Source organism: Trachypithecus francoisi, unplaced genomic scaffold, assembly GCF_009764315.1.
Source record: "Trachypithecus francoisi isolate TF-2019V2 unplaced genomic scaffold, Tfra_2.0 Lachesis_group13, whole genome shotgun sequence".
In the NCBI taxonomy this organism is placed as follows: Eukaryota; Metazoa; Chordata; class Mammalia; order Primates; family Cercopithecidae; genus Trachypithecus; species Trachypithecus francoisi.
The window spans coordinates 42,355,995-42,372,104 of record NW_022681458.1 but is presented as its reverse complement, the minus strand read 5'-3'; the positions used below and the strand labels follow the sequence as shown (position 1 = coordinate 42,372,104).

Here is a 16,110-nt window from a genome sequence, read left to right as displayed (position 1 = left end):
ATGATTTCACAAAAGGGTTACTGGTTTGAAAGTCTGTTTACCCCTTGTATCTCTTTGAAGAAGAGATTATGTCCTTCATCTTCCACTCTGTGGTAGCAGAAATGATTGAGAATAAAGTAGTTATGAGTGTGAGTCATGAAATCAGACTTGCTGGATTCGAAATTGGGCTCTAATTGGACAAGGATCAATTAATCTCCCTATGGCATAGTTTCCTCACCTGTAAAACCAAAATAATTCTGCTTCCCTTATGGGGTTCTCTAGAGAGCTTCTAACTGTATGTGATACATACTAAGAGTTTAATCAATGTTAGCCATCAGTAGGATGCCTAGTATAGTTTCTGAATACTTAATATTTGATGAATAAATAAATACATAAACATTACAGTACAATTTTTATTTTACACCTACAACTTTAAATATTCAAGATACTCTTGTTATATTTTGCTAAATGTCTTCTCATAGAGAAGGCAGAAAATATAATAACTTTTAGGAAGTGGAATAATTAAAACTATTTGACAGAGAAGGGTATAAAGAAAAATGTAATAAATTATATGATGCAAAATGACCACATGAATATTCTAGATAACACTAAATTAAGATAGTCAATTTATACTTCAGAAAAGTAAAAAAACTTTTTTTCTCTAAGTAACTTTGCTATCTTCAAAAATCAGCTTTAATATGTATCACTGTTCAAACATGGGACATAATTATTAGTGGATCATAATTTAACATATCATAGCTAACTTTCTATTATGAATTGGAATTAAAAACCTTAGAAAGTACCAAAGTGTTTAATACATGGTAAGAGCATTGTTCCATGAAGGATTTTTTCTTTCATGAAGCCTTTGCTTTAGAAATATACAGATAGAAATGAGATAAAACTAGAGACAGACACACAGATGTGTGTGCACGTGTTCATCTGTGGGTGCGTACCAGCTCATGATGTAAAAAGTATTTCTTATAGGTACTGCAGTCAGAGAATTTTGGAAGTAAATTCTATAGTCTATACTGACAATTTTAGACACAGAACTGTATATAGAATTGAAACGACCTAGTAATTTCAAATTGATAACAATTATATTTTTCTCTCAGCATTTCTGGCCTTTAAACTTACTTCACTTTATGTGAGCAAATATGCAATTAACTCAAGGCCAAATGGTCATAATTTCAATAAATGACCATGAAAGGAAAACTCCTTGTATATATTTTTAAAATTGCTTTAATTGAGCAATGGTGAAAAATATACAAATAATGGGATTTAAAGCTAGTGTTTCCTTGTATATTTTTAATAAAAATTATACTGTAAATATAACATCACTCAGAATTTTGGGAGACTAGTTAAATAATACAACAGCGGACTTTCACATTAAAAGTGCAAGTTTCGGCCGGATGTGGTGGTGCACGCCTATAATCCCGGCACTTTAGAAGGACAAGGCGGGCAGGTCACTTGAGGTCAGGAGTTCCAGACCAGCCAACATGGGGAAACCCTGTCTCTATTAAAAATACAAAAGAAAATTAGCCAGGCATGGTGATGCATGCCTGTAATCCCAGCTACTCGGAAGGCTGAGGTAGAAGGATCACTTGAACTCGGGAGGCAGAGGTTGCAGCGAGCCAAGATTATGCCACTGTACTCCAACCTGGATGACAGAGCAAGACTCCCATTTAAAAGCAAACAAACAACAACAACAACAAAAAGTGCAAGTTTCTGCTGAAACATACTCACTAGAGGTGAAAGTCTTCATTGAGGATAGAGACCTCTATCTATGTGAAATGCGTCAATCATTCCCTGTTAGAGAATTGTGAAACAAGCTTATAAAACTTACCAAAAGAGAGTTTCCTTCAGTAAAAACAGAGAAGCCTGAATTTTCTAAAATAAGTCTGGTAACTAATTTTTAAGGACTTTGCACATTGGTCAGGGATGAAAGGAAAAGATAGGCTGGGTGTGATTGCTCACGCCTATAATCCCAGCACTTTCAGAGGCTGAGGTGGGTGATTGCCTGAGCTCAGGAATTCTAGACTAGCCTGGGCAACATGGTGAAACCCCATCTCTACTAAAATACAAAAAATTGACCAGGCATGGCGGTGCATGCCTGTAGTCCCAGCTACTCAGGAGGCTGAGGTGGGAGAATCGCTCGAACCTAGGAGGCGGAGGTTGCAGTGAGCCGAGATGGCACCACTGAACTCCGGGCCTGGGTGACAGAGTGAGATTCTGTCCTGAAAAAAAGAAAGAACAAGACAGACCAGTATGTCATCATGTTTGCTTCTTCTGATTCTCTTGCATGAGTTTTGTGAAGGAGGGAGAAAAGAAAGGTCTTCCTTTACATACAAGTCTCTATTTCAGGTGGATTTAGAAGTGAGAGGAGAGTTGCATATGTTTGACAGCTGCTAAATTAGCCTTCTCTGTATTCAGAGCACAAGCAAAGCCATCATCTCCCCAAGTCTGTTTAGATGAGCCCTTTGACCTATGAATCCATGTTTTGTGGTTGAGAGTGCCTTAAAAAGGTGCCAATTAACAACAGATAGTCTTATATGTGTAAGGGAAACTAAAGGAAACCTGCTACCTACAGGGCTGGCCTCAAGCAATCTAATAACTTTGAGACACTGCTATCCTGGGAGATATTAATATTATTATAATCTGTAAATCTATGAATTCAAGCCAGTGATCCTGAAATGAAAGACTGTTTATTTTGTGAAGCAACCAGGGCCATCTCTTCCCACTTTATTAATTTAATGTTCTGAAATCAAAAGAGGGTATATTATTTACTTCAAAACTCAATAACGGGTTCATGCTTGATCTGCGGCATTTCATATTTACAGCTCATCTTTCAGTGGGTGGACTTCCTTTTTTCACAGGTTTCCTTGTCATTTTATAACCAGCTCACTGGACCATGGAGTCAAGACCCCTGGATTTGCATTGTGTTCTATTACTCTATGACTTGCTGGGTGCTTGTATCTCTATTGGAGAGTGAGAAATAATGATGACTGAGACTAGATGTAGGCTGACAGAATTCTGAACACCTTAAAGGTCAAATTTTCTAGAAATATAAACTGTATATATGATTAAATTGTGCCAACCTTTGGCTAACAATATGTATAACTCAAACAAAGGAGTTAAAAGAGAAGTTTCTACTCCAAAAAACTGACTGGTAACACACTGAAGCTCAGACTCCTAAATATTTTGGTTGCCAGGATTTTCATGTTATTGCTACGTATCCCTTCCTAACTGTGCCACTTCAAAATATAATGTTTAGCAAGTCCTGAGTCATTTTAACCTTAATAATTCGGGGCATGAATATACTATAAACACTGTGTCAAAAAAGAATAAAAGCAAAAGCCATGCCATTTCACACGAATGTTTACATTTTAGCTGTTGACCTTACTGTCAGCTTTCCTGATACATCATTCAACCTAATTTTCCAATCCATTGAAAACATTCTCCAGTTGCTGAGTGACTTCATGAATTGTATTTATGATCCTTGTCTTAAGTTTCTTCAAATGATGTGGCTTTGATGAGTAAACTGCAGATTTTTTTGCAAAGTCTCATAAAAACTAAAAGTAGTCAAATGAGGGCAAGACAACAAAATGAGTTCCCAGAGGATTTTTAAAATCCTGTTCTCTATCACATAAAACCAGGATGCACGGCTTTCCCAAGCAAGGCCTTTGATGTAAGGTTGCAAATTGCGTAACTCTGTGACTTTTTCAATGAACTGAAGGAGCGAGACACCAAATTAGAGACTTACTGTTACAAAAGAATAGCACATTTTGCAAAACACATCTGTACTTGCAACTGAAAACATGTTTTCAAGACCTGGCTCAGAAGAACTACCTGAGACACAAAATGAACCTGAAACTTTCTTAATTATGGCATGATCTGATAGGTGGGGGGTGGGGGGGAGAACCATACAACATAATGAGTATGTCAAATGTTTCATTTTCAAATGATACAGTCTTCTTATTGCTGATTCCTTGCATAAGGATGTTTCTTGAACTCTGTCACCAAGGTAAGGAGACAGTGGTATAGAGAAGATATGAGGATCACACCTAATTTCCCTTTTCTAGCATTCTAATGCTGCCATTCACATGTGACAGGGCATCCGTTCCACTGGATTTAGCCTAGTTTGGATCAAAGCTTCCTCTACTTCATTTAACAGATTTGCTCAGATGGAAGGTCTCAGAGGAGAAACAATGTTAGTAAAAGGGGGATTTCTGAACATACGAATATGTAGGTCATTGGATTTTTAAATAAATTAGAGAATAGTTTATCTATTAAGGAAGATTCACTGTACATATTTTATGAAACCATGCTTATTATAGGTCAATGGGCATTCTACAACCATCCCTCAGTAATATTAAGTCTTTTAAAATACTGTCACAAACCTTTCCATACTGGCATAAATCCCTGATTAATTTTTTAAAGTCCACAAAGTAACAAAGGGCAAAAGAATGCTTAAGGTTGGAATTCATAATCACACTGTCAAAAGGCAAAGATATAAACAAATTAAATAGTCAAGCAACATATTTTACGTACATAGGCCTAGTAAGTCAAATTATGTCAGCATTAAAATAAATTCACGATATAAGCAAGAACGAATATGGAAAAAAAAGGGGAACCTGATAGAGCTGCTTATTCCCACAGACACTATCTGCATCACTGCAGGAGCACAGGAGAAGTAGGGCCAAGGGGCAAAGCCACTCTCAAACCCACAGAATCATGTAATTCACCATTTAGACCCAGCAAGTACAGTTTTCATTTAAGTCAAGTTTGGTAAATCTCCTAAGGCCTTACATCCAACGTCTGTTTCTGTCTCATTTTTATTCACTCTCTCTCTCTCTCTCCCCACATTCAATATCCATAAGTCAGCCTGGGCAATATCAATATTGATCCATTGAATTGCAGAGCTATAGGGGGCATAGGTTTTCAACAATAATACTGATAATACTTTCAAAAGAAAGGAGTAAAAAATTCTATACTAGTTCCATAGTATCATATGGCTTTTGATTTGCAGAGAAAGTGGACATAAAACTATGGATAGGTTTTACTCAAACTACTAGCCCATGGCATGATCAATTAGGCTAGAAATGGCATGGATCTATAATCTGGGATAAAATGCAGATCCTCAGATCTGCGACTACCACACAAGTGATTTATTAAGATGGACTTCCAAGGGAAACTGCTGAGGGAGTGTGAGGAGCAGGACAGGGAAGAGAAGAAATGCAAGCAAAGTCCCAGCTTCAGCCTGGGCCTGCAGAGCGCTCTGGAGTGGAAGTTATGCTTCAGAGCTGTCACTACTATAGGAGGCTGGGAGCTGCCCTGTTGTCATCCTCCTGTACCCATAAGACAGTGGTAAGCATTTCTATCTCTGCCAGGATGAGCAAAGAAAATCAGTAGCCCAAACTGGAGAGCTGTTAACGGAAAAGCCTAACAGCAGACACAGGCTTTCAGAAGTAAAACCGTGGGTGGGGTGGGGGCGAGGGAACATCAAAAACAGAGCAGGGATGTTATCTGCCTCAGCCTCCTCCAGTGTATAACCACCCATCTCAATTTGTGGCCACAGGTTAAAGTGCTTAGAAATGTATCATGGGATTGCCTGAATGTTAATGACCAGGTCAGAAAATGCCTTATCACTTTCACCTTACTGTTTTCACTGGGTCTCATTTGCCATAAAAGTCTTCAGAGACACAGAAAGCAGGGCTAATCTTATCTTTCAACAGACTAGTTAAAAAAAAAAAAAAAAAAAAGAGTGGTGATACTCAGAATGTATTTTATATAAGGTCATAATGACCTAATGGCTCAGGACACAAGGCTCTGCCACACCCTGTGTCTAGAAACATGTTAGTCTCAGGCCCATGCTGGAGATTCCATATCCTGGCATTGCATGACCTCTAATGTGCTATATTCCTAGCCCAGAACAAGTGACTCAATTTTATGTTCCTAGTTTAGACCGTGTATGTTTTTGTTAGCAACCCAAAAGAGAAATGTAAAGATTAAAAAAAAACAATAAAAAATAAAATCATATTGGCAAAAGGCTGCCTATCTCTGACTCCAGCAGACGCCATGACCTTGTCATAAAGTGTGGATAGGGCATCATTTTATTAAACAAATACATTTTATGTTCTTAAAAGACATATTTATTAACATAAAAATAAACTAAAAAGAAGCTCTTGAAAATATGGTTCTATTCTCTTAATTATGTTATTTTACATCATCAAATGATATGGTGACAATGAATCAGCCATAATAAGGTAATTAATAGTTTCTCTTTGGAGAACTGACATTTGAAATGTTATTTATTATGAATTTAAGTTTTTCATCTGGAAGCCTTAAACATGAAAAGCTGGGCAGAGTTCTTTTTTTTTTTTTTAAACAGTTCCAGCTTTATTTGTAAATGTTTGCATATTATTTTATTATACACACACATACACACACACACAATTTGTTCTTGGTATAACCATGAAGCACAAATCCAGGAACACAAAATATAAGGTGACAAAATGTATTAAAATGCTTTTTATTGAATTTGATAATATACGAATAATGGACATCATGAACTATTTCTGGAAAATATTCAATAGACTGAGGATATGCTACAATGTTTATTTTTGTTTATTGTAGCTGGAAAGTCATTATATTATTCATAAATGTCTGACTCCACTCAAAAAAGTCTAAACATTTGGAAAATCTATGGCTGGTTTCATGAGGCATAATATACCATATTTTCCATTTAACAATACCGCTGGTAAAACCAGCTGCCCAGTCCTGCTGTTAGTGACTACAGTACATACAGCAAAAAACAATCTGCCCGCTGACCTCCTGCTTAAGTTCAAACTATGTCATTCTGTCAATACCATCTACCTTGATTAGGTTGGGCTTTATACACAACAGGTTATGATCCCAGAGGGATGAAAAGCTTTCCTAAATTAAAAGCAGAATTTTAAAAGGAAATACTCATACATTCCTACGCAGTTTCCATTTGATATCCTCAAGGCTGGCCCATGAACTCAAGCTCATGTTGATTGAAAGTGAATGTTTCTTTCTGGGTGTAGCCATCTTACAAATTTAATGGCAGCAGGAAAATAATAAAATGTGTTCCATGCTTCAATTAGACCTTTTATAACTTGGCACTTGAAAGATAGCAATGCCAAAGAAAAATCATTAATCCATAAAAATAGACAAAAAGGATTATATGGGAGAAGACAGACCTCCAGGAGTCTAGGGCCTTGGCAAAGTATACATTCTCACCAATATGATCTGTCTTTGTTTTGCCGCATTGTGAGTCTTCGCTCATGCTTCATGCTACTTGGATAAAATGTATACTGTATGTGCTTCTAAAATCCAAAGTAATACAACCATGCTTTCAATTTTATCCTTAGCCAAAGGAGCTGTATACATAACCAGGCAATAAAATGTTGGCTAGCCATGAAATGCCAGTTCATACATATGAATGATAGATGAACTAACACACACAAACACACACACACACACACAGAGAACTGCAAAATACAGAGCCAAAAGACAGATCCTTCTAATTTTCATTTTGCAGTAGTATGCAACAGACTTGCTCAAAAGGACCAGAGCCTTTTATAACCCCAGTCCTGATAACTATGGACACACAAATATTGCCCGAGTACTTTGAATCACGAGACAAAGTGGAAGATTGATGTCTGGAACATGTAAGAGTCTCTCAGGACCTCTAAACTCATTTTCAAGTGATGTTAACAGACTCTGTCAATATTAGAATGTATAAATCAGCTAAGAGTCAAGGGAACAAGAGACTTTACCTCTCTTGGCCTCCTGCCATACCTAAAATGTCAGCACCAAACCTCAAACAATCCCACTGTGTTTCTTCCTTGCTCCCAGTCCTGAAGTTCCAGCACCGCTGAAGACCGTTACCAAACCACAATGATTGGTACCATCACCAGTTCATGCTGTGAACTTCCCAAATCCTGTGATCTCAAATTGACCTCCTATCATGTCCAAACTGTCCACCCACTCTGGCCTCCCTTTCAACACCAAATTTTGGAAAGTGTCATGTACTTACTTCTGCATCCTCAACAGTTAATCACTCCTTAACTCCTGAATTCTGGCTCCTGTCCCCACCACTCTAATGAAAATTATACTCTAAACTTTGCCAGTCTTCTCCCAACCAACTGCAAAATCTCATGACATGGTTTTAGGCCCCTCACTCTTAACTTCTCAGCTTTCCACAAGTAGACAAGTCTTCTTCTGGAACCTCTCCACACATATCCTCTATACTCTCACTACTGTCTCCCTATTCTTCCATCTCTACCTGCTCCCATCTCCTGGCATTTCTTCTGTCTCTCTTTCCTGGGGCTAGTGCTGCCACTGGTGGTGGTGGTGATAGTGGTGGTTTCTCCGCTTCCATCCCTTGACTCTTCCATTTCCTGTCCCAGGCTCTGTGACAACATTTCTCATCTCTTGCTCTAGCCCTGATAACTCTTCCTTGCACCAAACTCATATTTTCAATGACTGTTGCACATTTTCACATGTCGTGAAGTGTTGAAGTCGGCCAACACTTCAACATCAAAATAACCCAATCTAAAACTATCACTTTAACCTTACTCCAACCACTCTTCCCACGTCTTCCTGGATTCCCTTCATAATTACACGTTTATTCTCAGTCATCGGGCTTGAAGCTTGGTGTCAGTTCTACTCCTCTCTTTATCCATTTATACACTTTCTGTCCATTTTATTTCCAAAATGTTTCTTCTCTGTACCCTCCCCACCAGCCTAGTTCAAAACCTCCATACATTTCACTTGGATACTAGCAGCAGCCTCCTAAATGATATTCCTACCCCCTTGCTATCAAACCTCCATAAGATCTAATTAAGATGGTGGGAGCACAGCATATTTCTACATAAGACCTTTGATGGTTTCCAGCGCCTGTTAACGTTCAGACCTCTTGTCTTGGCACTCAAGGCCTTTTTCAATCTGTGCCATCCCTTTTAAGTTTTATTATCTACCTTTCTCATGAACTACCAACTATACTTGCAGTTTTTATACTTGCAAATTGATAATAACTCTTTACAAGCAAAGAAAATATAAAAAATATCTTTACACCAAAAACAGTAGTTTTTCCCATAAAAAAGTAAAATATATCTAATGAGAGATAACCAAAACTTGCCACATGAGGCTAGTAAGAAAATCCCAACCATTAACAAAAACTCCTTTTTCTTTTTCTTTTTTTTTTTTTTTTGAGATGGAGTCTCGCTCTGTTGCCAGGCTGGAGTGCAGTGGCACAATCTCGGCTCACTGCAACCTCTACCTCCTGGTTCAAGTGATTGTCCTACCTCAGCCTCCCAAGTAGCTGGGATTACAGGCACAAGCCACCACGCCCAGCTAATTTTTGTATTCTTAGTAGAGATGGGGTTTCATCATGTTGGCCAGGATGGTCTCGCTCTCTTGACATCGTGATCTGCCAGCCGCAGCCTCCCAAAGTGCTGGGGTTATAGGCATGAGCCACCGCACTCGGCACAAAAACTCATTTTTCAATGACTCATTAATCATAGGACAATTTCAAAACTAATAAAAATTAAAATTGCCTATATAACAGAAATACACTTCAATTCAACCAGAGATCCAACACACTTTCAAACAAGAGAGAAAAACTGTATTAACTGACTTAACAAAAACACTATCTATTTAACTCATGCAGGATTGCTTAAACAGTATCTACAAAATTCTTACCTTACCTTTTCTTGCAAAAGAAGTGGAAACCAAAAGTAAGCAGACGACCCTCTTTAACAATGAACCACTGATAAATGTAAAATATTTATAACTGGTATAACATTTCACTTAGGTGCATTTTTTGAGCGTTAACTTGCATCAGGCAATCCAATTTACTAACATTTATCAGATTTCTTTCCAGTGAGAGTTTTCACTTCTTTTTTTTTTTTTTTTTTTTTTGAGATGGAGTCTCACTCTGTCACCCAGGCTGGAGTGCAGTGGCACGATCTCGGCTCATTGCAACCTCTGCCTCCTGGGTTCAAGTGATTCTCCTGCATCAGCCTCCTGAGCAGCTGAGACTACAGGCACGCACCACCATGCCCGGCTAATTTTTTTGCTTTCTTTTAACAGAGATGGGGTTTTATCATGTTGGCCAGGCTGGTCTTGAACTCCTGACCTCAAGTGATCTGCCCATCTCAGCCTCCCAAAGTGCTGGGACTACAGACATGAGCCACCATGCCCAGCCCCTTAACTTCTGAAGTAATTAAATTTGGAAACATTCCTGTATTTTCCAAACTACTGGGGTTTCAATCCAGCATGCTTTTTTTATTTGTAAGGTCCATCTATAGTGTATGTTATCATGTGTCTCTGAACAGATATCAGATAAATGAAGGCATTCCTACATTCTGTACATTCATACAGTTTTTCTCAGAAATGAGTTGTTTCATGTCTTCAAATTATTCCTGCATTTTTTAACTCAACATTTTTCCTATGAATTTCTTTAGTTTAAAATAATACCCTTCTTCTTCATCACCTTTGCCTGCTGTACTTTATTTATCCTTCAAGGTCTAACCCCTTGACAACCTAATACTGTAGCGTGTTGTTTACATATGTGCTTGTTCATTATTTTTCTCCTTTTTGCATCTACACAGAGCTTAGCTTCCTGCCTTGCGTTTACCAGGGTGCTGAAACTTTAACCTATTATTGTCTTGAAGGCTTACGGTATTCATTCTCCTGGAAGTATTCCTCACCTCTACCTCGCCATGAACCTCCACCACAACCACTGCTTACACTCTCTAACATTACTCATAACACTTCACATTTTACTCTAGTTATCTGGTTACCTGGTTTTCACCACTAGATCGTTAGCTCCCTGAGGTTATGCACACTTGCTTTGTTCTTACTCATGTAAGGGCTAGGTAAGTGTTTCTCAACATGTGGCCCCGGATCATTACCATCATAATCACCTGGGATCTTGTTAGAAAGGTTCATTTCTGAGTCCAACCTCAGACTTACTCAATCAGAAACTATGGGATGAGGCCCAGCAGTCTGTGTTTTCACAGCCCTCCAGGTGATTCTGATGCACACTCCAGTTTAAGAACTACTGGTGGAAAACAATGTCTTACATATAAGCACCCTCAATAAAAATAAGACGTGTGAATCAACTGTTTACATTTTCAACATGTAATGTTATATTCCCTCAAACATTAAAAGTAAGAGTAAACTATCCAGTATCATTTTATCAATATCTTAAATCTAACTTGTATGTTTTGAAGGACTTTTATAAATTTTTAAATAAAACTTTACTTATAAAATTATAAAACATAATTTTATTTCTTTTATAAAGTTCAAAACCAAGGGAAAAAATGGATTGGGCATGCATAGTTTTATAATTTGTTTAAAAAAAAATGGCAAGAGAGTGATAATCACAAAATTCAAGATCAGGGTTACATCTGGAAACAGTAAATGGAGAGGACGAGAGTACATACCCAAGTCATTAGTAACATTTGGGGTCCTGAGTTGCACATTGGGTTCAAAGATGTCCATTACATCATTAAAATTAAACAATTAGTAAATTAATCATGTTCATGCATGGATCAATGGTAACAGTGTTTCATTAACTAAGGATTATTAATTAATCTAATTCTATGTGATGAGCTCCATAAAACTTTTTAAACAGATAAAAATAATTATGACCTATCTCAATTCTGTCCCCGGTATTATTGTTAATTACAGTGTTCAATGCTAATTGTACCTGTGTGCGGTTGAATGCCACTCTTGCAAAGACAGCTTGGGACACACTGGCCCTCTTCAGCTCATCTCTGACTTGCTGGTAGATATCTGGAGAGACTTCCACGGAAGAGTTGGTTGGCTCTGGCTTAACTGCTCTGGGGATGGGTGGATGGTTCAGGAACTGCTGGTTGATGGCTTGAGGATGCTGGTGAGCCAGGAGCCGGCTAACGGCAATCTGTTGGTTTATCAGATGGGCCATGGCTATTTGTTGCCTTACAAGTTGTGGACTAAGCTGGGGAGAAAGAAGACCAGGGCTCATGATGGGCTGTAATGCGGGCACTTGGTTTCGGATTGGAGTACTGTGGTGAATTTGGCTGTGAGGAGACTGTTCGTTGGTTTTCCCCAGGGATGCCAGCTGGTTCATATTTGGTAAATGCATTGGACGCTGGCCCAGAACACAATAGTCTGAAAGGTTTTCTCGTTCCACTCTTTCCACTGTTAAGAGATAAAAGTGATAATTCATCATTATTTTCATTGGTACAATTTATATGTAGAACTGAATTATACTTTTGGTATGTTAATAATATAAACATTTTTTTCATACAATGATGGAAGTTCCAGCATAAAAGTGATATTCTTTTCTGCAAAATGTTACAATAGGTTTTTTTCATGGAACATATGAAAGTAAAAATATTTGCCACTTCAATTTGTTAAAATTCTTAAAAGTAAGCATTTCATTAAATAGCCAAGACAGAAACCATTGACCATTCTAAATCCTCTTAGATCCCCAAGCTCTATCATCTCCCCAATCACCCTTTGTTATAAAAGCACCAGCTGTTCTTATCTTCTGTAGTATGTAGTTAATGGTTATCAGGAAATGACAAGGACAACATCTCCTGACAAATTAAGTGCTACCTTCTAGTAAAAAGCTCACATAAATATTATTATACAACTATGGAAATGTTCATTAAAAAATGTCTACCACATAGTATATCCATTTATTGACTCACTTGCTATTTTTATAGAAATGTTTCTTTAAGAAATTGATATTTTAAACATTGTGCTATGCACTCAGATAAGGAAAAAAATAACAAAATTAATAACATCACCTCAACTTGCCATTAAATGAAGTTCACCCTCTCTCCAGGTTATCTGCTTTATTACATTATATTGCGCTTTAATAAAGATTTAAAGAATAACTTTGAAAGGGAAAAGAAAGTAAGTATCACATATCTACAAGCACAAGGCAAGTCTTTTTCTTTCCCTAAGATAATGTCTCAGGAAAGACAGTCACCTCATAGCCAAATCCTTATCCAAGTCTCTGTATTATTCTGTCATGAAAAACAAAGTTTGGTTTGGAGAAAAGAAATGGGGCTGAAACAATCCCATCATTATTAGTGTTAAATGCTTACAGGTGTAACATAATATAACAAGATCTCTTTTTGAAAGCAAAAAATCCATACAAATTTAGCAATTATTTCTTATGATTGCAAATGCTGGATATGACTATGTAAAAGTCCATTAAAGATAACTTTAAGAAGCTAGAGATCAAACATATTCACCTATAGAACACATATAAAAAAATTGTCTCCCTATTATACAAATGGCATGTGTGGCTTGGCATATAGTTAACAGTGACAGAATCATGGTTTTATTAAAAAAAATACTGAGTCTTAAGAAATTTAGGCAGAAATGATGTGTGCTGGACAACTGGGTGAGATGACTCAAAACAGGGGAGTTGGTGATGACAGACACTGATGCCAAATCACATGTGAAGCATCTGAATAAAGCCAATGAACTGTAAGGGTGGAACAAAGTAGTATTTCTAAATTAATACTTTATGCAATATGTGACTTTAAAAAGGTATGTGTGGAAGTAAATTAATACATTAAAATGTGGGTAGATATTTAACTATTTTATATCCATGTCTACAAGTTTTATGCATGCAAAATATCCCATTACGAAAACATGTGAACATCCAAGTCTTTGTATCACCTTATATTTAGACATGTACAGTACAGTGCTTTCTCCTGCTTTTTAAAGAAACTCAGTTCGGCTGGGCATGGTGGCTCATGCCTGCAATCCCAGCACTTTGGGAGGCCAAGGCTGGTGGATCACCTGGGGTCAGGAGTTCGAGACCAGCCTGGCCAACATAGCAAAACCCCGTCTCTACTGAAAATACAAAATTTAGCCAGGCATGGTGGCATGCTCCTGTAATCCCAGATATTCGAGAGGTTGAGTCGGGAGAATTGCTTGAACCCAGGAGGCAGAGGTGAAGACTGCAGTGAGTGGAACTCACACTACTGCACTCCAGCCTGGGTGACAGAGTGAGACTCTGTCTCAAAAAAAAGAAGTCTGATTTCTTGCTTAACATTCCTATAAACTCCCAAGTAAGTCAAGAGTTTACTTCAAACTTCTTTTAGGGCTCAATTTCTAACTTAATCCTTACAATGTTTGTTTTTTTTTTTTTTTTTTAAAGACAGAGTTTCACTCTTGTTGTCCAGGCTGTAGTGCGATGGCGCAATCTCGGTTCACTGCAGCCTCCACCTCTCAGGTTCAAGTGATTCTTCTGTCTCAGCCTCCCAAGTAGCTGGGATTACCGGCACGTGCCACCACACCCAGCTAATGTTTTGTATTTTTAGTAGAGACGGGGTTTCAACACGTTCGCCAGGCTGCTCTCGAACTCTAGCCTCATGTGATCCACCCGCCTCGGCCTCCCAAAGTTCTGGGATTACAGGTGAGCCACTGCACCCCACCTAATCCTCACAGTGTAATTCATTTGTTTTACAAGTCACCTTTCCCTCATAAGGTTAAGAAAACAAATTATTCATCTTCTAAAGGCAAACCTTTTTCAATTATCATATTAATTAAACTTTAAAGTACATAGCCTTAAAACCAAACCAAGCAAACGGTTACGAGCCTCCAGATAATATAATCTAACAGTTTCCATAGAACAGGAATTAACATCATAATTCCTCACTGAAAAAAAAAAAAAAAAGGTAAAGAGACCATGAACTGATTCCAAAGTAAAATCTTAGAGACAGAAATATTTGGTCTCAGTTAAATATTGGATTCACTTTTGTTTATTTTCTTTTAATTCAGTCAAAGTAAAGATAAATTCAGACATTAAATTATGTTTTCAGATTCTTAATAAGGAAATATTTTATCTGTTTCATTTCTTGGTGGGGAGAGGGGTTTGAGGCCGAGTCTCACTCTGTTACCCAAGCTAGAGTGTAGTGGTTCGATCTCTGCTCACTGCAACCTCTGCGTCCCGGGTTCAGGTGATTCTTGTGCTCAGCCTACCGAGTAACTGGGATTACAGGTATATGCCCAACCACCACACTCAACTAATTTTTGTGTTTTTAGTAGAGATGAGGTTTCACCCATCTTGGCCAGGTTGCTCTTAAACTCCTGACCTCAGGTGATCCACCTGCCTTAGCTTCCCAAAGTGCTGGGATTACAGGCGTGAGCCACTGTGCCTGGCCATCTATTTCATTTTCTGCTGAAAAAACACAGAACCATCCTCCTATAGAATGCATTATTTGACCAAATGTTAATTTTCCAAAATTTTGATATTTTCACGTTTCAACAATTTAATTACATTTGAGTGAGTTTACTTTCTTGAGCTATATCTAAATCACATAATTTAAAAATACTTCATTCACAGATCTAGTTAAAATCTTATTCACAATGAAGCATAAACATCAGAGCTCCATGAAACCTACATGAATTGGTGCAATAAGAGTCTGAATAATGTCAGTCCATATTCTGTGAGGTTATAGATAATCATTCTTTCTATCCTTATGAGTTTCCAGGTGGATCCTTATAAATTCTTACAGTTAAGAACAGTAACTATGGAAGTATCTTATAAAGACATAACAACATATTACATCCGTAGTAACACCATGAAGTACTAACCACTTAGTAAATATTAATGAAGAAACTGCAAATGCAAATACCTACCTGTTCAGGTAGATAACAGCCAGAAAAGCCAGCTGCAGAAGAACTAGGTGGAGGACAGAAAGTCTAACCAGTTCAAAGGTAGCAACCACTACCTAACCTCAGCCAGTTTCTGTCTTTCTTACATTATCCTCTTTTTCGTTTTTTTTGTTTTTTGCTTTTTTTTGAGAAAACAAAAAATCTGGATTTTACATGATATCTCCTAATTTTTAAGTGTTAGCAACTAATTCCATTTCAAAATACAATAAAAGCCAAACAAAACATTTCTGAAAACCAGATCTGCCCATGGGCTACCAGTTTTTACATTCTTTCTCTGACACTAGCCACCCTTTATGGTTTTCAGTTCCTAACAGTTCTACCAATAAAAGCCAAATTCTTTACTCCCAAGAATGAAAGAAGAAGAAGAAAAAATTATGATCTCGACTTTAAGAATGACTAAGGATCAAATGCTCT

At 37.6% G+C, this 16,110-nt stretch overlaps 1 protein-coding gene across 3 annotated transcripts in view; it reads right to left on the bottom strand.

The window, feature by feature from the left end:
- The window catches only part of SATB2 (SATB homeobox 2), a 186,516-nt gene that overhangs the window by 65,916 nt on the left and 104,490 nt on the right, over positions 1-16,110 (bottom strand). For all 3 annotated transcript variants that reach the window (XM_033230739.1, XM_033230740.1, XM_033230741.1), the window contains exon 7: positions 11,720-12,192. In XM_033230739.1, the coding sequence (XP_033086630.1) occupies positions 11,720-12,192 (473 nt within the window). The remainder of the gene's footprint in view (positions 1-11,719; positions 12,193-16,110) is intronic.